The 26,959-nt window shown below is 37.9% G+C and overlaps 1 protein-coding gene across 10 annotated transcripts in view; it reads right to left on the reverse strand.

The window, feature by feature from the left end:
* LOC145998727 (voltage-gated inwardly rectifying potassium channel KCNH6-like) overlaps positions 1-26,959 on the reverse strand; it is a 1,156,077-nt gene that overhangs the window by 661,123 nt on the left and 467,995 nt on the right. For 9 of the 10 annotated variants that reach the window (XM_083135252.1, XM_083135248.1, XM_083135250.1 and 6 more), the window contains exons 6-9: positions 23,190-23,346; positions 20,113-20,187; positions 8,961-9,103; positions 5,163-5,243 (exon numbers count right to left, since the gene is read on the reverse strand). In XM_083135252.1, the coding sequence (XP_082991378.1) occupies positions 5,163-5,243; positions 8,961-9,103; positions 20,113-20,187; positions 23,190-23,346 (456 nt within the window). The remainder of the gene's footprint in view (positions 1-5,162; positions 5,244-8,960; positions 9,104-20,112; positions 20,188-23,189; positions 23,347-26,959) is intronic. The other variant, XM_083135244.1, reaches the window with a different exon arrangement.

Genomic DNA, 26,959 nt, shown 5'->3' on the forward strand with positions numbered 1-26,959 from the left:
TAACCTGTTTCTATCATGACCAATTGTACCCAACCTAACTCCTTTTGTTTTTATAGGGGATGTTAAAGGACTTTTGAATCACCCTCTAGGCCCTTATATGTGACTTTGTCAACATGAGGGCAATAATTACACACCCATACATTATGCGTGAGAAAGTGTGTGTTGCGTGTGTGTAGAGGTAGGTAGGTAGGTAGAGGGAGTCTTTGGTAATATCTTGCGGGGGGGGGGGGGCAAGATTTGTAGATCCTGCACTGATCTCGCCCTCTTAGTTTCTGGATTCGAATCCTAGTCTTGCGTCAATTTAATATATTCATCACTAGAGCCCGGAAGTTCAGGCATTTATTTTCGTTAAAATAGGTAGGCAAAAAGGCATTTATAATGTGGAAAATAGTCACTAAAAATGAAAAAAGGCAAAATAAACCGAAAAAAAGGCACATTTGGAAGTCGCTTACTTTTATCTATAATTTCTTGCAAAATGTTAAAATCTACATTGGGAAGAGCATTTCAATTTTCACCAAATTCACGCACGTAACCATGTAACTTACCACTTAATGGTACACTAAATTTCGGCATAATGACAACTACCCGATCCTTTCCCTCCAAAGTGCAGAACTAAACTAAAGATAGAGAACTTGATTTTGGAATTTATGTAAAGGCCCTTGGGCATTAGTGCTGTTTCTTATCAATAACGTCCTGACACGTACGCTGGACGATGACGTAATTGTGCAGATGTTCTGCAACAGGTTTTCAGCAGTCAATCATGCACAAGGAAATGTTAACCGAAAGGCAATATCCTAACTCAGCATGAAATACTTTTTTCTCACACTTTTCTCCTTCAGCAATGTTGAAACATGGGTGAGTTCAATATTACTTAAATAAGGCGAAAATTATTCACATAATAAACGGAAGAAAAATAAATGCCAACAACGTTTTTTGGGAAAAAATAATATATACTTACACTTTTTTTAAAAAAATGGTCCAATTTCATTGAAATAGGCAAAAAAGGCATTATAATTAAAAAATAGGCAGTGGGGTCCCAAATAGGCAAAATAAGCAAAATGAAAAGGCTTCTAAAACATTCGAAACAACATAAAAAACGTATATCCGGAAAAATTTTATCAATATATGCAGTAGATAAAAAGAGGCATTTTGCCAAACTTCCGGGCTCTATTCATCACTCATATTCATCGTCGCGATTAACGAAAATCGGAAGAAGAGAGATGTAAAATAACAAGAATAAATGTTCAAAAAGGTCAGCATGTGGCGAAATTGTCGTGACGATCATAATTTTTTACTAAAAGGAAAAAAAAACTTAGTGGAACCTCTACACCGTCCTTCTGAAAACGAGCGAACGGAAGTGGATGTAAGCTAACCTCACGACGCGTATCACCAGTGGCGGCGATTGCAAGCCAAAAGGGAAGGGGCAAGGACAGTTTACTTTCTCTTGGTAGACATGTTTAACATTATCCGTCTACTTGGTTGAACGTCATTTCCTTGCACCAGCCTGACACCGGGATACACCTGCTCTACACCTAGTGTCAAAAAGAGCAACGAGCTAGACAAGGCTATTAAGAGGCCATAGTGCGGGGCAAAAAGTGGGGTCCATCTGCCCCCCTCCCCCTAATCACCGCCACGGCGTACCACAACTTGAGATGATTCGCAATGCTTAATTCAGATCTTCATGACGAATGCGAACATCAACAAGTTTCTTAGCAACAATGGAGAGATTTATGAAACTTTACACCTGATGATGCCTTCATTTCTACACAAACGAAATATCCCATCTTAATTCACGCGCTTGTTTCTTTCCAGGCTTTCCTGGTGGTGTATTGGTAACATCGTTGCCTTGTAATGAAGGGGTCCCGGGTTCGCTACTCGGTGGAGACCCATAGTGGTTCGGATCCCAATTTATAATGTAGGTCCAGTCCCGATTAGCCTATTTGTGCATAAAGTGGACTTAAAACCAACTTTTTCTTTCCACTTTTATTGCTCAACAAGGAACATATTTAACTCTCAGGCATACAATATTACAGTGGGGCGTCTGCGTTCTATGAATTGTTCAGATATATTATTGACATCTAGAGATTTTGATGCTCTACCTGATAAGCATATTAGCATAATCTTTTGACACGAATCTTGAGAGTTCATGTAAATATGGACTATTTCTTATTGCAATGCGTGCAACTTACTGAATATCGTTTGTAGTATTCCTGACCTTGAGGGTATTAAACCTCAATGGCTTACAGAAATTGCATAATATACAGGGTGATCCGTTTGAGACGTCAGAAAAATAAACCGTTATCTACAAGAGGTTAATGTAGATTTCTGTGAGCAGCCTGTTGTAATATAAGCAGAAAGGATGTAAGTTTAAAGTGAGTGGAGGTTTAAAGTCTTCAGCTGCGAGGCGGCAATAGCATGCATGGAATACTCGAAAATGTCGCATACCATACGACATACTGTGTGCGCTGTTGTGCCGTGATTACCACCTTTCTTACCATGCACATTAGCGCCGCCATGTTGCTGAAGTCTGTAAACCTCCACTCATTCGAAACTTACATCCTTTGTGCTTATATTACACCAAGCTGCTCGAAGATACGTACATTAACCTCTTGTATATAACGGTTTACTTTTCTGACATCTCAAACGGATCACCCTGTATTATATGTCTACACTTCTCCCTCTGCCATATTGAAAAAAAAATCTCAAATCTATTTATGTAAGAAGCATCAAAGAGCGTAGATATCAGAATAAAACATTTACTTTCGTTTGGTTCAACTTTGTTATTGCGAATTTTCATTAACATGTTAACCAAAACTATTCTTTCTCCGATCCCTGGAAACTCAGAACTAAGCAAAATATTCCTTTCAAAACATTTTTCAGAATATGATAATAGTGCACGCTGCTGACATCTTTGAACAGAAAAGGTATACTGGTCAACTCATAGCAAAGCATCAGATGGAAATACTACATAGAATATTCTGTGATTTCTCGCTTACTCGTTTCCGTACTGGTTGGTAAGATTACAGAAGTTTGTTCAAGATTTACTCTAAGTCTCTCATACTCTATCCCGGGAATCTCTGGAGCAAGGCCGCGCATACCGGGAGAAAGCGAGTGGGCGGGGTGAAGCAGTACATGCTGTACAGGTTAGTACTCGTTATGCAATATATATAAATATAATTGTCAGCATGTTAAAGATATGTTCGTAAAAATAAGCGGGACGTTACGTGACGAAAATGCCGGCATCTGCGACATTCCTCGCCGTTCTGCGGTCACGCACTAGCTCGGCACTGAACCAAAATAAACGCATCGTATATTACAGCGACTTCTTTCCAAGTTTCAGTCACCTTGACGCAGCAGAAAATAGTTCCCTGTAAAGTAAATTACAAGCACACGATAGATGGAGGTACTTACATTAGGAAGTTCATGAGAAAATGAAATCAAATGACGATTCCTTACCTGAAACGCAATAGAAATAAATAATTACAACTTTATTCAGTTCCTTAATAATAAGTAATGTATAATCAGTCAAAGCTGAGTACATAAAAATCAACCATTTGCAACGTTTGAAACTTTTGTTTGATTTTTTTATTTTACAAAAAAGGATACTACTTTACTATAGGGGTGACACCTATAAATCATTCATTTCGCACTTCTTTACATTGCTAACGTACTATTCTGGAATGCGGAACATTTCTTTAGGTGAAATAATGAATTTCTAACGAAAATAATGTATATTTCTTACATTTACGAGTACTTACTGATACTCGTTATTTCGATTCTGTAACACACATTATGGCGATAAAGTACTGGTTCATCGCGCGTTGTGAGTGTGTTTTGTCGATGTATGCAGTGTTGCAACCTTGTTCACCGTAAAATAACTACTTTCGTGTTAGGATTTGAAATTATGCTAATACCTCGCAAACCATTGACGTTAGCCTCACAAACCATTGACGTTAGCCCCAAAAACCATTCACGTTAGCCCCACAAACCATTTTCCGTAAGGTTAAGTTAGGTTAGGCAAGCACAGTTAAAAAAAAAAAAAAATTAAACATACTCATACGTCATGTTATAGTGAAAACACGGCGAGTTTGAAACACTGACTACGGGGTTTACGTCATCTAACACACGGAACATTGTGCTCTCGTGCAGAAAGCAAATGGCGGCAGCAGAAACAGCGTGTCGGACAGAGATTTTCGCAGAAAACAACATGCATTCGCATTAAAATGGATCAAAAGCACATTCACGAACTTCCACAACGCTACAGAAAATGATTTGCGTAAGAACTTTCTCCTGTAAAAAGTAAGAAATCCGTCATCCCTATAGTAAAGTGTTACCCAAAAAAAAATCTAGGAGCAGATCATGATTAAGCAGGTCTGAATAAGTATTTGCTCTGAAAAGTTGAATGAAATAAAATGTAATTTTGCACTAACTAAATTACGGTTTAGGTTTGCCTCCTTTGAACACTTCCTGGATGTTGCAGAAAGCGTTCCTGCTTATTAAGGCAGAGAAGATGATTATACATATACAGGGTGTTTCCGTGACCTTGAATCAAATTGGCAGGGTGGAAGGAAACGGCCCCAAGTTCCAATATGAGACAAAAACCCCGTGTCATTAAAAAGTTATACGGCCAAACAAGTTTGGGCTGCCTATGACAGTGGAATAAGACAACTGAACGATACGGCTTGTAGATTTGATACGGACGTTACTTAAGTGTATCGTAGCACTCTACAACAAAAACGTTACAGTACGTTTTCAAAATGGCGGCCTACAGAGTCGATGTAAGCACGAAAGCGATGCAAGACGCTCTTTCGCATCCGCTCTAACATCCCTGACGATAACACAAGCAGCAAGGATTCTTGCCAGGAGAGGATGCAAGGGGTGTCCCTCGAATTGGCACCCAATCGTCAGCCGTTACTGCCAGGCAGCGCACCCTGAATGTCCGTATTACATCTAAAAGCCGCATCTTTCAGCTGTCTTATTCCACTGTCATAAGCAGCCCCAACAAGTTTCGGCTTATATCTTTTTAACGAAGCGTTTCCGGACGGGTTTCCTTATATCATATTGGCACTTGGTTCAGTCTCCACCCACCCGTTTGATCCAAGTTCAAGGAAACGCCCTGTATTAGATATTAATATTAGCACAATGAGAAGGATTTAACTCACCTGAGCCACTTTTTCTCCCATCTTCGGAGTGTGAAGAGCACCTTGGAAAAATTTCGCCGAACCATTGTCCTGAATTGAGAACTGCAAAAGGACGATATCGCATTAACAATTTGCAATAACTTACGAATTTAACACGTAATTATAAAAATAACACATATATTGTTTTACAAATAAAGCTAATGTATAGGCAATTTACATTAAACGCAACTGAAGTTGGTGTTTCTGTATTCCCTCTGCAAGGATATAAGGTAGGAAACTTTCTTCTTAAGGTACTTGTTCTCTGCTTAGGGAAACAAAATGAAAAATAAGTATATTAAAGAGCAAGTCTTATCAGAGCCTTCAACCAAGAATTCCATATTTTATCGCTGCTATATTCTCTATAAATTTTACTCTACACTTATGTATATTTTTTGGATATCCTCTCTGAACATGACAACAATGACATTCAATTGTGGATGAAGGAAATAAAACGTGATAAATCTTAGGTAGTTTTGCGAATTGTCGACCTCCGTGGCTGAGTGGTTAGCAAGACAAGGGTCCTGGATTCGAATCCGAGCCAGGCTATGATTCTACTCTTTGTGTCTTCATCAATTTCATAATTACTCATCAACGCGATTAGTCAAAACTGGCAGAAACGCAAATCTGAATAACAAAAGTGAACGATATATGAATTACCAACATTCGAATTCGATGAGGATGAATGATGGATTGATGAATCAGATGAGAGTTCAAACGTACAAACCATTTATGCGTTACTCAGAATTCGAACCTGGGACAAGATCACCAAGAAAGCTGCTTTTTTCTTGGAATTGCATTTATCTAATTTTACGTCTCTTTTCTTCCATTTTTGGTTAAGCGCAAAAATTAAGATGAATGATGATTACATGAAATTGACGAAGGAACACCAAACCCCAACTCAGTACTTGAACCCAGAACATTGGATGGCGAGAACTTGTTTTTTGTCGGGGCTGATACTACCATAATTGATTGGTTGAATTAGGATATTTCTACTTCGCATTTCTGCCACTTTTGGCTAATCGCGAAAATGAGTGATGATGTGATGAAATTGATGAGGGGACAGTCACAAAGAACACCCGTGCCCAGGGCGGGATTCGAACCCAGAACTCCTCTGCTAACCAATCTGCCATATAGGTCGGCAGATACTAACACAACTTGTCACCTTTCATCAATGCAACATTCAACCAATGAAAATGTCGTTGCAGATGGCTTGAAAATGACTACGTAACCGAAAACTGCAAAGCTCCATGGTTTAACATGAAGCGAAGCGGGTGTGATAGGTTAGAATGGAAGGCACGGCAAATAAAAGCTTTCGCCCTGAAGTTAGCTCTCATATTACTGACAGAGAAGGGCTTGCCAATTTTCCACGCTTCCATTTAAGAGATTGGCGGCAATCGATAACTTGTTGCACGTTTAAGAAAGCAGCTTGAAACCTTACTAATTGGCTCTTCAAATTGCTTGTTTTCTAGGATTCTATCGCCCACCTTAATTGTTTCTATCTTGGTGGCCTTACGTTTTGTTTAATGAGGTTCGTTAGCTCTAACCCCCATTTGATTTTCAACCCCACATGTTTAAAAACATTGACTATCGGTTTAGTATATCTAGGAGAATATCACATTCCAAGTCTCAAAATACAGGCGGCCTCTGGAGCCCATTCGAAGCAACGGATTGTGGTTAAACTTGGTATAGAGCTTGTGGAGACTAGGTGGAAGCGAATGCTGTCGAAATAAATAGTTCAAATTTTCACCACCAGGTACAAGTATGGCGCTTAGAATTAAATTTTCCTACTCTGAGCCCTCTGTTTCCTTCGAAGCAACGGTTTCCGGTGAAACTTGGTACAGATACCGTGGAGATCATGGGGAAGCGAATGCTGATGATTGGAATAGTTCACATTTTTACCATCAGGCTGAAATGTGGCGCTAAAGTAACAACCAGTAATTTGAGTTTATGTCGGTACAGCCGTGTTCAATATGCAACCTGTCAACGTGAATGACTGGAAGCGTAAGACTGTGTCATCCACGGTCGTCCGAAACATTTTCGGGGATGTTGTTTAGTATGCACCAGATTTCTGCGCCACATTTGCACCTGGTGGTGAACATTTGAAATATTTTTTTCGCCAGCATTCGCTTTCCCATGGTCTCCATAGCCCCTACAGTAAGTTTCAGCGCAATCCGTTGCTTTGAACGGGGTCCAGAGGGCTCGGATTAGGGCAATTTCAACTGTAGCCACCCTGTATTCATGCAGCAAAATATGAATTCTTGAGTCGCTTTTCTACATGTCTAGGCTAATCCCGACATACTGTAATTAGAAAGGCTGTTAGGTTAACATAATGTGACCAGATTTTTAAAACAAGAAAACGGGACGGCAAAATGTACACATTGTAATAAAAACTGTTTCATCATAAATACTTGTGTTTGAGAACTAATTAAATAAAAACAGTGGCGGCGATTAGGAGGGCGACGTGGGGCAGTTCTCCACGTTTTGCTCCCGCATTATAGTCTTTTAATGGTAAGCCTTGTCTACAAGAGTAAGTAAACTGCCCCTGCCCCAGTGTAGGCACCCAATTGCCGCCACTGAATAAATACTGTGATGTGATGTACTTCACTCCAACCAAGCAGTCCTTTAGAATTAGAAGCCATTGATTGATATTTTGCCGATGATTGGATCTTCTTCAGAACATCCTTTCATTTCATACAAGATTTTGCAAAAGTTTACGCACGTGTGATTAAAGTTCACCGTATTAATCAACAAAATTTGTACTGAAATAGCGCTCATCACTTGTCTACAAACCATTCATGTTTTATAAACGGACGCATTTTTTTCTACGAAAACACTTGTTCAATGGGGACATTAGATCCAGGTAAACAAGAAAGAAACTCCAATATCTTAACAAATTGGATTATGGCACACTTTTGACATTGAAATGTTAAATAATTTCTACCCAACAATGCCATATGTAATAGTATAGATGGTGTATTGTTGCAATACTTCTATGACAAGTCATTGTCACCAAATAGATATATTTTGGCGTCACGTTTTACGTTCAGACAAAAATCGTTGCAAACTCAGAAAAATGGACTTCGGATCACCTTAGGTTAACCAACTGTCAGTGCGTGTATGAGTAAGGAGATATATAATACAGGGTGGCGCATATTGTACCTACGAAGATCAGTTGGCAACCCTGTCGGAACGGAGGCGCGCATGCGCAGAAGTCTCCCATGCTTAGGCAGCTGCAAGTCTCGCAATCAGTCTCCCATGGGAAGTTCGACTGTTCAAACAAACACGAATCGTGGCAGTGGATTCGTTCATCCGAGCGGGTTCCTTTCAGGAGATGCACTGCGACGACGGTCCAATGAGGGTCGCCATCAACAGGTGTCAGAGCGTCACAACATGATACGATGGGTCAGACAATAGAGAACTAATAGCAGTGTGGAGAAACAGAAGTCTCCATGTCGAAGGAGGCGGATTCTCTGGCGTCCTCATGCTTCTCAGTGCAGTGCCCGATGCGTCTCCTGAATCGAACCCGTTCGGATGAACGCCTCCACTGCCACGATTCGTGTCTGAACAGGCGAACGTTCCATAGCAGACTGATTGCGAGACTTGCAGCTGCCTAAGCATGGGAGACTTCTGCGCATGCGCACCTTCGTTCCGTCAAGGTTGCCAACTTGTAATGGCCACAATTTGCGCCACCCTGTATAAAGATAACAATATTTGGCTACTCGAAATAGAATCAGCATTCAATCAACTACATGAACATAATGTTATACATAAAAGCCTTACCTTGTGCCGATAGCTATCCGACGCTATGTTGCTTAGTGATGGAGATTTCCTGTCCCGCCTGTCCCATATTGAGGTGCGGTACCTTGCCAGGTCAGATTCCGAGGACGCGTTTGGGAAGGACTTGGACACGTGGTTTCTGGCGGCTGAAACAAAGGACCAATAAATAATTCATAGATTGACTCACTGACTTGCTTCGCTTTTCTTCCACTTTTGGGTAATTGCGAAGATGAGTATGAATGGTAATGCGATGACGTGTATGAAATGACACCCGCACGTAGATAGGACAATACAAGTCCCAACCCAATAACTCACATTTGAAATTATACTAATTACAAAAGTAATTGATGGGAAATATTTATTTGAGAAATTAGATGTCATTAGAAATCGAGGAAACCCGTTCTTTGAATACCATTAAGAATACTGGGTGTCATAATTAATGTTGCTATAGAAACCATGGGGAAGCGAATGCCGACAAAAAAATAGTTCAAATGTTCACCACCAGGTGGAAATGTGGCGCGCTCAGAATTAAAATTTCCCTACTCGGAGCCTTCTGAAGCCCGTTCGAAGTATCGGATTGTAGTGAGACTTTGTAGAGGGGCTATGGAGACTGTGGGGAAGCGAATGACTACGAAAAAAAAATAGTTGACATTTTCATCACCAGGTGGCACTGAGGCGCTGCACTGTAGTAACAATAACCAGTAATTTGAGTTTATTTCGGTATAACAGTGTTCATTATGCGCCCCGTCAACATTAAAGAAGCTTTGAAAGCATAAGACAGCGTTATCAATAGTCTTAAGAAGCGTTTCCGGGGATGTTTTTCAATGTGCACCATATTTCAACGCCACATTTCAACCTGGTGCTGAAAATTTGAACGATTTTTATTCATCAGCATTCGCTTCCCATGTTCTAGATAGCCCATATACCACTTTTCACTGCAATTCGTTGTTTCGAAAGGGGTGCAGAGAGCTATATTTTATGTAATTTTTACATTTTTTAAAAAATAAATTAATTTTTCCCACCGTCTTTCCCGCAAATCCCTACCTTTCCTCTATAATAAATTCTGACCCTCATATTTCGAAACACGAAAATTAAGGTATTGATTAACTGATCTGCTTTATTTTACTTCGCTTATTGTGCCACTTTGGCTAAGCGAAGATGGGGATGAGTGATGATGTGATGAAATTGATGAATGGATACTCACAAACATCTATGCCCATGCCGAAATTCGAAATCGGGACCCCTGGCGTCGTAGGGCGATGTGATAAGCACTCTGCCACGTGGACCGGCGAAAATTCAGGTATGATTCACCGTAGTTTTCGGGGTGAAAATCTTTTCTTAAGTTCACTAGCAACTTCTGTTTCAATTGTGAACAACCAGCATGGCACTCACCTGTAATCATTTTAAATTGCCATGATGTGGATATTTATGTATTGTGATCTAATTTTTATGTAACGTTTATGTAATCTCTGGACTGAATCATCTTATATAGATGTAAGTCATGTTTGATGCACATTTTCTAACTTGGAATATTCAATATTTTTATGCGTTGTTGATGATCTCGAGAGTAAAGTATGAGGAAGAGAATATCGTACTTTTAGCCCCTAGAAACTGACGTTGCTAGGGACGCCAAGAGGGCATCTTCATCCTTAAAAAAGAATTAAGTGAGTGATTTTTGTATCTTCTCTGTCTTTTGAGGCAATTTCGTGGAGGGGTCGAAATGGAGCATTTTTTGCCTCCGGGACTTCCTTCACGGAGAACATTTAAGTCAGTGAGTGAATGGTGGGATATGATTTCGACGGTTTCGGCACTTACTATACGGCGACTGATAACGGGTTTTGCGTCATTTTTGTTATGCGACCAGAGAACATCCACGAAATCTGAATTTTGATTGACTTCAAAATTAGGGGAGTTGTTTCACTGGCGTCCGCAGAGGGGAACAGGATGGAGTTACAGCCCTTCCCAAAATTTGGGAAAAATCAAAGTTTCCAAGTGAAAGAAGTTAAGAACTCGGGGGTGGGTGGGGGGCAATGTTGTAAATGCAAATCCTTTTAAAACGAACCCCAATTGCCATTTCTGTCTTTAAATAATCTTTGAAACAAAGATTATAATGGTAATACTGTACTGTGTATCCCGCCTCCGCTTAGAACACACCTATGTAATATCAACCACAGAATTCCAGCCTACTCCGAAAAGAAATCCTATGTAAGTTGTGTAAACAGTCTGGATACTTACTTCCCCACGTCTCGTATTTACTGTCTGATTAAAAATTACATATACTCGAGTTTGGACTCCAAGTAAAAATTAACCAGTAGACCAGTAGCGTATATAAGTCCAAGGTCTGGGCTATTTCCTTATGTCACATGGTCCTACGCTATTAATAGAAATAAGTTTACCAATTCCTAAGAAATCAGGTTGCCAACTCATAAGAAATCAGGTTGCCAACTCATCAGAAATCAGGTTGCCAACTCATCAGAAATCAGGTTGCCAACTCATAGGAAATCAGGTTGCCAACTCATAGGAAATCAGGTTGCCAACTCACAAGAAATCAGGTTGCCAACTCCCGAATCACCATCATCACCTCACTGATATGAATAACTTTATTTACAATTTCTGATCGATTTTCTCCTGTATTTTTTTCTCTAGGCTCCAGGCTTCGCAGTTAGCCTAGGTAGCCTAGAATATACGCTCCTGCAGTACACCTACACAAAACGAGTTACATCAAAATTTAGCTTATTCAATTCTGCGTTAATCTATGCTTGTCAATTTTTTTTCGAGTATGCCTTCTATTTTTTATCGTCGTGACAACAAAAAAGGACCGTTTTTTTAGTTTTACAAACAATTGATCTGTTTGAAATTCTATAAATAAAAAAACGAGTTTTCGATCGTGATGAAATTTTAGCACGGTGCAGACAATAAGTTTTTATACAGCATTTATCAATTTTCAGATTTTTAAAATGTGTCAACAATCTTTTCTTTTCAATTTTGCGAATTGCCTTTTCTACCAAGTCTCTTGCTTTTATCAAGTCGTCAATGAATCCTGACCTAACCGCCGGGCTGTCACACATTTTTGGTACTATCCTTCATTTGGAAACACATTTTATGGTGTATTTTTCATATTTACCGGCGTATAGGATGCACCCTCATTTTTGTACACATTTTTGAGGAAGAAACGCTATTATTGAATTTATAATTAATTTACAGTATTTCAAATATAAATATGCAAGTCTACTTTCAACAAATCTAACTAGGAAAGAAAACATTTTAATCTTCTTCGTCACACACTTCAAGAATCAAGAATGAAATCGACTACCTCAGAACAGAGAAAATTTCCACTGATTATGGTAATCAAAAACGAGTATCAGCGTATAAGACGCACCCAGTTTTTCGGACCTATTTTCAAAGGGGAAAAAGTGCGTCTTATACGCCGGAAAATACGGTGTATTGTTTTAAAGCTTATGAAGTAGGCTACAACTTTTATTCGAAACAATTTCTTGTCATATAATTTGTTTAAAAGTTACAAGGCAAAAACTTTAAAAAGTACTAGAAAAAATACACTTTTCAAAAAGTATTTTTTAAATTACGGGAAAATCATGGACATTATCGAAAAATTAAACAGAATCTTTTTTGCAGCCCATCTAATGAGGATTAACACTACAAAAATATTATCTGCCCACAACCTTTGGTTACGGAGAAGTAGGTCAATAACTGAGAATCTGCGAAATTTATGTTGCGGGGAGGTGGGGGGGGGGGGCTGGGGAGGGAAGCACCGCGGGGAGGAGCGGAGACTTTTGGGATTTTGCACTACTAGTCGTGTTCTAACAACTGACCGAAATTTAGCCTTTGCGGAATAATTCCCGACATTCGACGTTTTTTGTCCTTCATTGACTGGGCTAACAAGAGCGACGTAAATTAACGTAATTGAACCAATTAACAAAATACCCAAAGGACATTGACGATAGCTTGTGAAAGGTCATTCCAAATAAAGCACAATTTAATTTATCTTACAGGGCTACTATATGTACACAATATTAGAATACAGGTAAAAATGTTAAATTTAGCTATGATGAACGTTTCATAAAATTTTGCCAAATGGGTACCAGTACCTTTGAACGGATTTTTCTCACCTTAGCTCAATAAGTGGGATTCTTAGCAAAATCTCTGCTAGTAATACGTATAATTTCTAAAATTTTGAAACTATATATACAGGCTTGTAAATACTACACCAGAAATTACATATTCTTTTTTTCTTTTCTAAAAGAAGTGAGCTAACCACGGTATGTACAGTCCGTCACAAAAAAATAGAATTATGTGATCTTCCGGCAACTGGACGATATAGAAAACAATTTATTTTGTTCTGAGCCTGTGAACCGGACCAGAGCAAGGGTGGAGCCATGGTCGCATACAGGGTGGATGAAAATTATGATTATTATTAAATCGTCCTCTTCCGTGGCCGCGCGGTCTAAGGTGCTGTGCTTTTGACTCCGACTGCGGGACGGCATGGGTTCGAGTCTGCCTGTGTATAGGACCGGTGGCAAACTACCATCGTGAGGAAATTGGGAAACTACGAGAGAGTAGCGTAACCTGGTCTCGTATATATCCTATAACGACTGAGTGTTCGACGTGCGGAACGCAAGGCACCCCATTACCGGTTGAAGAACTACAAACCTCTAGGTACGATTGTCGGAGGGAGACTGGCAGTCGGAAGATCGGCCAAGGCCCTTCGAGAGCTGTCGAGCATGAGTTATTATTATTAAATCACGCTAACATGCAATTTTTGAGTGTGGTCTTATTTTATTGTGACGAACTTGTGACGGTTGATATACTTTACATAAATATCATCCCGCCACAGTCACTCTCTTCTTCGAACATACGAGAGTGAGATATGTCACGCGCCGAAACAAGTCATGGATCGTTACGTAATGTATCAAGTTGCGCAGTTTCTCGACAGAGGCCGTTTGCTGCCTCGGCTCGTCACTCGCGCATGCGTAAATAGACTCGTCGTTTGACCAGCGGTGGGAGCTGGGAGAACAAAAAGACACAAGATAGATCTCACACACGCGTTACCCAGGACAGACCAGGTTTACACGCCAGCCGGAGCGGAGAGACGAACAGGTATATTTAGTAGTTCGGGAAACAGGTGCCCGACCTTTTTACTTCCCCTTCGTGGCGTATATGGCATGGCATTGTAGCTAACGTTATACGTTTGAGCTGCCATCTCGTCCTAGTCATCAGGATTTTTGCCATGTTGCGTAACGGGGAAGGAAGGAGGTCGATATGGGGCTTTTGTCAAATTCATTTTAGTAACTTGCGTACACGACTCGTGTAGTAACAGATTAATCCTTCCAAATTGTTGAGTCACTTGTTTTGAATTGGTTAATACAAAAGAAATCAAGTAGTATTAAATTTTTTTTTTTTTTGTCTCTCCACTCCGTAATCGGCTGGAATATTGCGTGTAACCCTTTTTTTATAAAGATAACCAGATCAGCGACTTGTTTCGGCAACATCTCAGATACTCTTTCCACAATTGTTGGGACGTATTTCAAGACTGAGTGTATCTATTTATATTTAATTGTTTTAATATTTAATGAAGATTTGGGAAGGGATTAAAATGCGTGTATATACAAACTAAATTTTGGGGAGAGATCTTGTTGTTTATTGTAAGTGGGTTAATTGGGAAGTATAAACAAAAAGCGTAAAGTAAGGGATAAATGAAGGTAAAGGAAGTATTTGGAGGTCCGCTTAATTCTAAATTGTAAACATTATGGACTCCGAGGATATTCATTGAATTGTTACATTTTGCATAATTTAAAATATTGAAAATATTGTACTGATCAAGTCACTGTTCCCCTTTTTACGAAAACTAATCTGTTTATGAATAAAAGCTTTGTTTAAATGGAGTATAAATTTTGATCAATCCAAGAATAGACTAAGCGATTATACTTTTGCAAAAGGGAGTAGACGTACCTTAATTTAGCGGATTAGAGAGAATTTATCTGGGTTGTTTAGGGGCGTACGTAATTTTCTTGGAAGGGGGAACTAGACGATTCCCCCACTTCTCAAGAAGTTTACGTTAACCCAGATTGCATGCACTCGGCGATTTAAGTTGTTTTGTGTCCTGGAGGAAGTCAGAAACAAATCGATCCACGAAGTTCAGGGTCCTTCACTGGGCCGGGCGAATTAACAATATTGCGGTAGCAGCTTCCATAACATCGCACGTTTCAATATTGCATTTTGAGAATTTTTGGCTATCGGGTAGCCACTCTACATGCAAAATTGAAGCGTAACTAAATAAATAAATAGTATTCGCCACAAACTGTATATTTCATAATGTCAACTGTGAACGTGATATTGTGTAGAAGCCAACTAGTGGCATCTGCTGGCCTTTACTGTAAACACAAAAACAATTGAGTAGAGTCGGTGTGCATTACGTTCTTCGATTTTTTTGTTTATGTTTATGTTTACATATAATTCGACGTATAATTATTACGCGTGTGTTTCTTATCACAATATCACCCGCACAACAGTCTGAAGCTGCAACAATGTAGAATCTTTTAGGAAAAGAAAAATTAAATTATCACGTAATTATCTCAAACTTAATAAAAAGTAATAATAACCCATTGCGCGGCAGCCTTCGAAGGGTCTTGTCCTATCTCCCGACTGCCAGTCTCCCTCCCACAATCCTACCTAGAGGTGTGGAGATCTTCAACCAGTAATGGGGTGACGTGGGGTCAGCACGTTGACCTCCCCAGCCGTTATAGGAGATTTGCAAGACCGGGTTACACTACTCACTTGTAGCTCCCCAATTTCCTCACGATGGTGGGTTTCCACCGGTGCTATACACAGGCCGAGAACCCGGAGACTGAACCCAGGCGGATTGCCGTCCCGCAATCGGAGTCCAAAGCACAGCGCCTTAGACCCCACGGCCACGGAGGAGGACCTCAAACTTAATATGGAAAGTTATAATTAGAGGCTTCTTCTGTAAAAAGAAAAACTTGTAAAAAGGTTTTCCTATGAGGGAAAACTTTCTCTTCCACAAGTAACAAGACTTGATTTTACCGATATTTTTACATGTACTTTCTAACAGTGTGCGAATTCACTGGGGGGGAGGTGTCGGGGATTCCCCCCACAAAAATGTTTATCCGCGGCAGAAGTAAAAAAATGTTCATCCATGCCAGGGATGTTTTTATCCCCGCGAAAGAGAATTGAATTGAAAGCATACATGTAGGATACCATTTCTTAACTATGGGACAAAAACACTGAAAACCATTCCGGAAAACAGTTAATTAGCTAATCCTTAAAGCAACTGCTTCGCGTCTGAGGTTTTCTGTCCATTGCCCCCCCCCCCCCCAAAAAAGTACATAAGCCTACTGCCATGGCAAGAAGAGTTGATTTCGTCAGCCTTATTCGTTGGAGGTACGTAATCACATTTCTCTCTGTACGCCGTCATTGAGTTAAACGGGCAATATATATTTGGTCAAGTTTTCTCGGTGTTACGGTACTAGTTCAATAGCCCTTTTTGTGCATGGGTTTGGGTTTTCATTTACTGTTTCTAAATTACGTATAAATGTTATCATAAAATTTAATGTCCCAGGTACTTAGAACCGACAGGCAATAGTAGTTTACTACCTGGTACCATACAAATTTGCATATCTAAAAAACCTACCCCCCCCCCCCCCCACGAAAAGGAAATCACAAACATGACACTGATTGATGGTATCCCCCCCAAATCAAAAAGCTTAATCCCCGCACTGCTTTCTAATAACTGTGAATTTGACAAACACAACCAACACACATTGTTTATAAATGTGTGCGTCTAAAACAGAAGTAATGTTTCTGTTTATCATAATATTGACGATTTTATGACTACTAACCTAGAATTTTCACTATTAATATTAGTAAACTTGTGTCATTATCATGTCTTCAAAATGTCAAGGCTTTTTATTTGCCGATGGTTACAGATTATAACTCTAAATGTTCTAATATAACATAGTACTTACAATTACATACAGCAATAAGAGAATACCGTACATCAACATGTAAAAATAGCTATTTCTGATTCTATACCTAAATGTTGTTAATCAATTGCTTTTTAAATTTAATAACTTTATGTCGTCCTTCTCTCTATTAAGGTTAATCGCAACGATGAGGCTGATTGATAAGTACATCGACTAAGGGACTTGATCCCAGGACCTTTTGAACGAGACTGTAAGTCGAGCACTCAATCTGCTCGACCACTGCGATCACATTGTATTTATACGATATAGTATAATTAACTTCCAAGGTAGCGTTTAAGAATCTATTTTCCGTTATCAACCAATAGCCTGGAATGTATTTTCAAAACGTTTACACATCGTGTCCGATAGAATTATTACCAAAAACAATTAAAAATATCTCCTGAACCAATAATGCTACATTAATGATTGTTGTTTTATTCTTGTGACATCACCCATAAAAGTAAATAACTGCTATGTATGGTGAGCGCGCTACACATGAATAAACATATGGACTAAAATGGTAGCTCTCATTGCGACAGAAAGTTTAATGTTATTTTTGATTTTCTGGATTCCAATCTGCGATTAGAGTGTCTCTGTTTCCTTTGACGTAGAATAACCGACACTTGTTAATCCGTTATGTCACAAATGCTGAAAAAGCACAGAGTACAGTCCTGACATTTGTCGTACTACCTATACCTACATGTGGAGATCTACTGAAACTTGATGAGTTTCCTTGCTACATAATCAACTTCAGTTAGTCTAGCATTATTCGTCTCAGAAATATATAAATTTCTTATTGGTAGTAATTCTACCGAACATACTGTAATATTCAGGTTTACTGCTCGTCGATACAGAGTAGAGATATGGAAGTATTTGACAAACTCTTGCAAACTTATGCTTCCACAAACACAAGCAACCAAAACGTCATGCAGGAAAGAGAAGTATGATGCTCACTACATGCAAAATGTACATCGACAGGCTATTTTACTTGTAATATGCATTCCGATATTATCAAACTTACTTTCAATTACAAGGAAAAAATAAAACAATACCCATCAACCACAAGGTACATAAAGAATAAAAAGGAAGACAATAGAAACTATAATATCCATCTGACCTTAGAATAAAAGTTATAACTGAAATTTAATATGGGGTTATAACGATGATGTTAGCCTCCACATAAATAAATATGGGTCGACCAAAGAAATTATGGAAAGGTAAACTAACAGAAGATGTAGAACCAATGAAAATATAAAGGAGGCGGTGCAGGAAGAAACAATCGCACGAACAGTAAGACAACAGATATGTAATGTCGAGATCAAAGCAGTAGAAAAACCGAAAAATATGGCCAGAGCAGGAAAGACCAATGTTGAAGGTAACAGTAGAGAAACAAAGAAGTGATGGAAAGGAGATAAGATAATATTGAAGCTAGCAAGGCAGGGATATGAGGACAACTAATGCCGCCAATGCTAGAGAACTGATGGAAAACTAGAGACAGTTGTTACAACAAACGCCATAACATAATAGGAAATGAAAAAACAAGAAAATATAGTTATTAATGCAATCTAACCCTCTGCGTCTCATTGCTAAACTCTTTTTGAGATCGGAACGAAGAATTTTATGGAATTCGGAAATATACTTTTCTATGCTTTTGTACCTAGGGCTGAACCTTACCCTTAAATAAAGAAAATTTGAATTTTAATCTACCCCTATTGGCAGCGATACGAAATGCGATTAACTAATAAAACTTCATGGAACAAACTTTAACCTATTTCAAGAAGAATTGACTGTTTATGACATATCAAACAGTAAAAGCAAGAACAAAAATAAATACATGATACTTCTAGAGGGTGAAAACCAAACTCTATGGAGAGTTTACGATTTTGAGCATGAATTAATATCTCTAAAACTTCTAACACTCACAAAGTGCAACTAGATGGATGAATATATATGTATATTATTGTAAAAAAAACTACTAACAACCAACACCCACATAAATGCACACGTTGTTACTGGAAATAGTTAAGAAAAAAGAAAGCAAAGAAAAACATTCTCGCATGCTCCAATAAGCAAACACACGCTGTTACATTATTGTTTGGGGTTGCTTCAGTTTGATTCTTTTTCAAAATAGTTTGAAAGTATTATTTTTATGATTAATATTGTAGTAATCAATACATATCACATGTTAAGATTTGAAATGCTGTTAACATTCTGATATAAATGTATTTTCAACTCGGAATCTCCTTTATACTTGGTATATTACATGACACAGTTACAAATTAATGTATATGTAAATTGCGAACGTCAAACTTACATACTTAGAACGGAAGTGTAGTTAAATAATCAATTTCTAAAATGTTCAGTTTGAACATTAATACTACATATATGCATTTAATATTGCATTAATATAAGTATCGAATTAGAATTTCGAATTGGAATCATCTCGACTCATGCTTTGCTCATTCATGTTTTTCAGTGTTTCTCGAATTGCATGTACCAAAAAAAATGTTTAATATGCTTCAAAGATTCATAACTCTTAAATTGTGAAAACTTTGTGAGAGAGTACAAAAAAATTACTTAATTTACAATTATCTGAATTGAATGCAAATATCCAGAAGTAACAAATTGTTTTTATTTAAATAAAATGGTTTAGCAGTAAGAAATATATTTTGTTAATTAATAAATATGGATATAATTCCAGTTTTCACATGAAAATGAAGCAATCTAAATTTTAAAATATAAGTGTTAAACGACCAGGTTATGGTAATGATGTCAAAATTGTGTAAAAACGTATCTGTGTTTCTGAGAATGAAATATGGAAAGTGATCAAAGGAAGCTCTTTTAAAAACAAAAATAACTTGTGTGTATTGATGAAGTACTTGCATAGCTGTTACTACATGGAAGCAATTGTACTGAGAAATTCTTCATGGTCATACAAAAATTGCAACATATTTATGTGGCAAGATTAATAATAAAAAAAAGAAGAACCAAGATGAGTAGTGATTAATGAAAACTGTTATTATGTGGATAACAAAGAGGACTTTTCGTCAAAAGGAAAGTCTACAGCGTGCAATATAAATTACAGGCTGTGATTACAGGTGCTATGCAATGGTACACTCAGTATCAGAGCGAAAACTTAAAACAATAATTCCATTTACCTTCTGAAAAATTATCTAGCGTATGGGGACGTATCCTATATTCTTCAAAGTTCATCTCGGGATCTCGAGTGGATACTGTGAAGATACACACACAGAACACATGATCACAACCAGAGAAACACTACGATCATGACATGGTTAACATGAAGATGCAACATATAGACAGAGCATGTTATCACCGTTTAAGGAAAAAAGAAACAGCTACAGAAAAAGAGAAGTTTGCACACAAAACCAACACACTGCCCACATACGGATCCTTATGAAACAAGCCACACTACAATACTAATGCCAATGAAACTTAAACCACAATAAAAGACATGCGTTACAAGGAAACATATATTTAAAAAAAAATAGGAAACATATGGCAGCATATGGTAACCCAATATGCAGTAATTAATATTAAACAAATGCATTGTTGAATTGAAATATGAACATGCCATTTCGAGAAAATAACGCACATAGATCAAAGAATTTTGAAAGAAATAAAAACATCACATTTATGTAATGGTACAACCAGCATTTCCACATACAATCATTTCATTGTTCAAGCCTCACCATCTAAAATTATCATACATATAAATGTGAACTTATCTTTACATATCCACTTCAAATGTAACAATAGAAATCGTAAAGAAATTAATAAGCACTATCAGGATAGTAATCCAATACCGTTCATGGCTAATTACGGATTGTAGAACAAGTATCATGTAACTATATTAGGTAAATACACATTTTTGCAGAAAATGTAAAATATATAGGATATGCTCTTTATAAAAAAATATGGGCAAATGAAGGTCTTTAAATATCTTGAGCCTGAAAGAAAATTATTTTCACATCTACAATTATTATAACCTCAATTTATCAACGCAATGGATTTTTACTGAACAAGTATTTTTGCTAAGATAAAAACAAAAAATTCTCTTTTCATTAAAGTAAGAATTATTAGTTTCGAAAATATTTAAGTTTTTGAATCTCTCGTACCTAATAACATGTTGTGATGACTTTTTAAAGTTATGAAAGATGCATATGTGTTATTTCCTGAACAACAAAAAAATAAAAACTCAGGTACAGGTTGAAACCACCAGTCAAGCTAGCAAGTGCCGTAAAAGACAATTACCTCCATAATGCCAATTATTTTTCAAAATACAATAGGGACTTATTGGACATCCTGTGTTACGTTTTCTCGTTTCTCAATTCTGTCTGTCCCCATGTAAGACTTTATAATCTATCTTCTATACTATCGAATTTTCTTGTAGCCAACTTTTCTTTTACTTTCCTCTATATTTATTAATCAATTTCTATTTAACTAGATTTCCAGTCGCTTATTTGACACACTTAATGTGCCTCTATCTTTTCGTTTTTCACATTACTTATGTTCCCAGTGACGATTTTATCTCTACTATTACCTATACGACTGTTTTCATCCCATTTTGCCTAGTTAAATTCTTCTCTTAGTTTATGTGAATCTTTGGAAACTTTATGCGGAGGTTAGGTGCCAGCTGAACCTTGTCAAACATTAAAGCCAATTTGATTCGATGTAATTAAACTCTTAATGAAAGAATTCCATAAATAATTCCAATGTGTGTAACAGTCAGGGGTGCCCACAGGGGGGATTATGGCGCAGGGGGATTTTTTCCCTTCAAATAATATAAAATTAAACATTTATATATTTTTCCAAAATATATGTAAATATTTTACATTTTAAATGCACCATATTTAATCCATTAGATGAAGAAAAGAAAGTGTGTGGGAGAAATATCCACCTCCAAGAAATATTAGGCCTTATTTTACACGTGGGTTCTGGGGGTGGATTCTGAATTAAACGCTGGGGGGGGGGGGGACAGTATCCAACTCTAGGTCTTAGATTATGGCGAGTACTTTAGTTAGAGGGGGATTGAGCATTAAATTGAAGGGGATATCCAATTCTTGTCTATTAATATTGTCTTAGACTGTTGCGAAATTCTGGTGTGGAGACTGAGAATTATTTTTTTGGAGGAGGCAATATCCAGTCTTCAATATCGACAGTGAGTCTAAAATTGGCTTGGCAATTTTGGTGGTAGGATTGAGTATTGATTAATTTGGTGTTTTAAGTCCACTTTATGCACAGTAAGGCTAATCGGGACTGGACCTACAGTTTAAAGTGGGATCCAAAGCACTTGTGCCTCCACCAGGTATCGAACCCGGGACCCCTTGATTACAAGAAGGCGACGCTACCACTGCACGATAGGGGAGGCCAGGATTAAGTATTAAATTTAAAGGGGGAGATAGGAAGCGTTTGATAAAGTTTTAAATCTTATGTTGTCAAGGAATTTCTGTAGTGGAGAGAGATTTCGAACATTAAATTTTGAAGAGTGTATTTAGCGACGTCTAGACCCCGAACGTGCCAAAACAGAAGCTGGAAAAGACTAATTAATTATCTCTGGATCCTAAGAAAGTACTGATACCCCATTAAATCAATATTCTTGAAAACCTGCAAAGAGATGTATATAAAAATGTTCTTGCTTCGCTCGCGATATTGCGTTGCAAGAATGCATGTTTCTTTGGCGCTTTGCTCAGGTGAAGGTGAAGTTTTATACTATAGGTGCATTACAAGACATAAGCGATATTCTCGATATTCATTAATAACATCACTTAATGGTAAGTGTTGGTATACTGCTTAATTTAAAGCAGGTGCATCATTTGGAACAAGAATATATCGAATCCGCATTTCTAACTTCACGTCACAGAAACAAATTACTTCAACAGGTTAAATTTACACTAAAGATAAAATCCACGTAATTATTGTTATAGTAAAATAATTATATTTACCCCAAGAAAACCAAGGGGGGAGTGAGTTCTTTGAAAGAGGAACCGTATTATATTATCGTTCTGAGCTTTACTTTGTGGGGATTACTATATGTTTTGAGTGCGCCAATAATATAATTTGGGTGGGGGGGGACACATGACATAATTTTGGGGGGGATGGGCACCCCTGGTAACAGTAATCAAGTTGGCCCATAGGGTGCGAAAGCAGTGAGCGGTCTAACAGCTCGCATTGAAACTTGAGATCACCTGCCGAAGTAGTTCCCAATACTTACACGCACAAACCGTGGCGCTGCGACTAGGAATGCTGGGTAAAGCGTCTGACAATCTCTGCCGAGAGATGGCGTCCAATGACGTAGCTGAGCGCATCTGGGAGGCCGCGCCTGGCATCGAACCCTGCCCTGTGTCCCACAATGCTGGGCCCCTTGACGCCTGGAAATAAGAACAATACTTTCGTTCAGAATTATTTCAATCTTCAATCTTGTCTTTCGAAATATCCTAAATAATAATAATAATAATAATAATAATGCAATATTCACATAATATTCTATTTTCATAATGATATCATCAACCTCCCTGAAGGCACAGTGGTAGCATCGCCGCCTTGTAATCAAGGAGTCCCGGGTCGGATTGCACTTTCAACAGTAGGGTAAGTCCCGATTAGCCTTCCTGTGAATAAAGTGGACTTAAAACAAGAATTAATTCAATGATATCATAAACCCAAATGTAGATATTCTCAATAGGTAACCATTTTTGTTATTTAGCGTCGCTTTTCTGGAACTTTTGGAAAATAGCGACGATGATGAAGGGGCAGTCAGCGAAAACACCCATGACCACGCTGGGATTTGAACCCAGGAACTTCGGTGGCGAGATCACATCCTCCTCAATATGTCCATGCCCCCTCCCATATTTTTAAAGCGTGCTTTTCTGGTAGCATTTTTTTAAAAAAATAATCTCCTTGTTATAGTTTTCCTTTATTTTTATGGTTGGTTCAGTGTAAAATATGCTGCAAACAGAGGTCAACCCTATACATTCGAAAGAAAATACATTCAAACCACGTTTTTCAGTGAAAACGTTCCCCGAAAAAACTTAAAAAATGTTGGATCGCAAATTTGAAAGATGCAATGGATATTAACAGAGCATGATATCTTTGTGTAACTTCATGGAATTAATAATGTTATTACCAGGGGCTAGGATTTTCATGACTTAACATATTTATTTTGGTAAGGATGATGTGTTCCCTAAATACCGTGCGTCCATTTCGATCTGCAGCCGAGAGATCGGGAGAAGCGTGGCGGGCGGCGCTGGCGGAGATGCCGACATTTGCGGCCTGTAATGCTCGCTTATTTTTACGGACATATCCAGACATTTATATAAATATTGCAAAACGAGCACTAACCTGGGTTGTTATTCATCATCTGTAATTCATCCAAGTTCTGCAATTATATACACAAAAAAATACGCTTTAGAAGTGACGATAAGAGTCGCAGATAATAAAACATTTTAATCATAGTTTTGACCAGCAACGTCCTGCTTAAGTTTATATCCTTGAAAGAGTTTTGTGTCGATGGGGATCGTTTGGAGGTTTCGAATGTGCAACACTGTATCAAGATTACGCTGCCGACGAAACCATTAAAAGTCAATGGTTTTCGTGAGCTTCCTCGATGAACTCTATGAAATTGAGTTATCCAAACAAACCTCTACGCCGTGTTTCACAGGAGATGGGAGTGTCAAAATCATCAGCACATACAGCCACTAAGCTACTAAAATTAAAACCATACTCTTATAACACAGGTTAGTGCTCGTTTTGCAATATTTATATAAATGTCTGCATATGTCCATAAAAATAAGCGGGCATTTCAGGCCGCAAATGTCGGCATCTCCGTCAGTGCCGCCCGCCACGCTTCTCCCGATCTCTCGGCTGCAGATCGAAATGGACGCACGGTATATAGAAATTCATATTGTGAAGAAACTAATTTAATTAAGGTGCTTAAAAAGCATATTTTGCCATTTCTACGTGATAGAGCATATTTTGATGGATTTTCGATCATATTCAGCATATTTTCGCTCTTTTCAAGAAATATACAGTAATTTCAGAAGTTGATTCATTCTTACTCTCAAGTTCACTCGAGTGTTTTTTTTTTTTTTACTGCAGCAAAATCTATTTCATTTTCATTTGAAAATTTACAGAAAGTATTCATTGTGTATTGCAACTCAGGGCTATAAAGTGAAAATATTTTTAGATATTGATGTTTGAAACAGTCCAGTTATAAGGGCATATTTTTCAAATTATAGTGCATATTTTGAATAATTTTAGGTCATAAGAGCATATTTTATTTTGCATATTTTGGTGATTTTTAGGTCATAAAAATCCTAGACCTAGTCATTACTAACCTGTTTATAACCCATATAAATCTCTGCAAAATAGGCGAGGAACCAGACACGAAGTTTCTGGGTTTAAATCCCAGCATGGGCGTGGGTGTTATTTACGAGTGTCCCTTCATCAATTTAATCGAATCATTACCAACACTCATCGTTCCGATTAGCCAAATGTGACATAAAAGCGACGGTGAATAAAAAAAATACAAAATACAAACGAGTGGAGAAGGTTGCACAAAACTTACATTCTCCTCTCACCATTATTATTAGATTAATTTAATAAAGATGATTTCGTTTGGAGAAGGAAGAAAAGCTTAGACTATTCTTCTTGCCAATTCTAAAGGAAGTCTTTTTTTCATTAGAGAGCGAACCCTCGGTAATCAATGCAACTTTTCGAACAGAAGAGACACGACAAGCTGCACGTGTCGTTTGTCGCTTGGACTGGGCCGTTTTCCAATATCGTGTAGCTTCGGTCCGTTTCACGCATGCGCAGTGAATGCTTTTCTTTAGACTAAAGGAACTCGCGTTGCTTGTTGCTTCGGTGTGAATTTTCCGTGTCACTTGTCACCTGACACCTCCTTAGAAGTTCATGAATTAAATACGAAAAGGAAAACCCCTCTAATTCCCTGGCGAAATTGTACAAAACGTGAGGAAACTATCGTTTCGAATCTTTGCGCAAAATGAAAGACTAGGCTAATTATACAATGATCAAAATTTTAAGCCTTCAGGACTCAGGTTTCATAAAGTTACGTTAGGACTCGGGTGAGGGTGCCACACACTCCATTATGTATCTGAATATTATCAGCATACAACTATTTGTTTATGTAATACATTTTTTTTAGATCATGGGCGGAGTTTGAGCTTTTGCTTCGGGGGGCCAGACTCTGGGAGAAGCATATGATGTACCTGAGGGTTATTGAATATCCCCTAGTTTATAAGGGGTCCGGAGGTCTTCCCCCGGAAATTAAAAAAAACAACAACTTAAAAACAATTAGTTTTAGGCCTTTTAGATTTGAAAATGTTAAATTTCCTCCCTTAAGGAAACAAATATTAATTAGTATATTGGTTGTCAGTTTTAAAAGAAGCAAAAACAGTACGACTATTGCATTTTGCATTTCATTAAATTTTTATTGATACAAAACTCGTATTACTTTAAAAATGTTATGGTATAATAGTAAGCTTCATAAATTTTAGAAAAAAAAATAATTGAAAAGTTCTTTTGATGCCCCAGCAGTAACTGTTGACTCAACACAAAGTCATTTTACGTTTTTATTTCTTCAAACTGTACACATCAATCAAATCGTCTAAGACCTGCTATTACGGCGCAATTACCGCACATGCCAACATGCCAAACGTCAAAATTTACGGTATGGCTTCATAACAATAATGTAGTAACTGAACTTAATCATGTGTTATTTTTAGTATTTTTTACGTTGGGGGGGAGGCCCCCTCCAGAACTCCGCCTATGTTTTAGGTGCACTTTACATTACATTTGGTACATTTTGTAAGAAGAAGAAACCTATCGCTATATATTACAGATAGAAAAACAATAATGTTAGAGCAATACGTTTCAATGAAGAAAGTCATTTTGTCTATATTCTTATGACAAATAATTAACAGTACAGAACCCAAATATTTATCAAACATTCTGAAGCATACATATCAG

Source organism: Lepisma saccharinum, chromosome 14 (genome assembly GCF_977018435.1).
Source record: "Lepisma saccharinum chromosome 14, izLepSacc3.1, whole genome shotgun sequence".
Taxonomy (NCBI): domain Eukaryota; kingdom Metazoa; phylum Arthropoda; class Insecta; order Zygentoma; family Lepismatidae; genus Lepisma; species Lepisma saccharinum.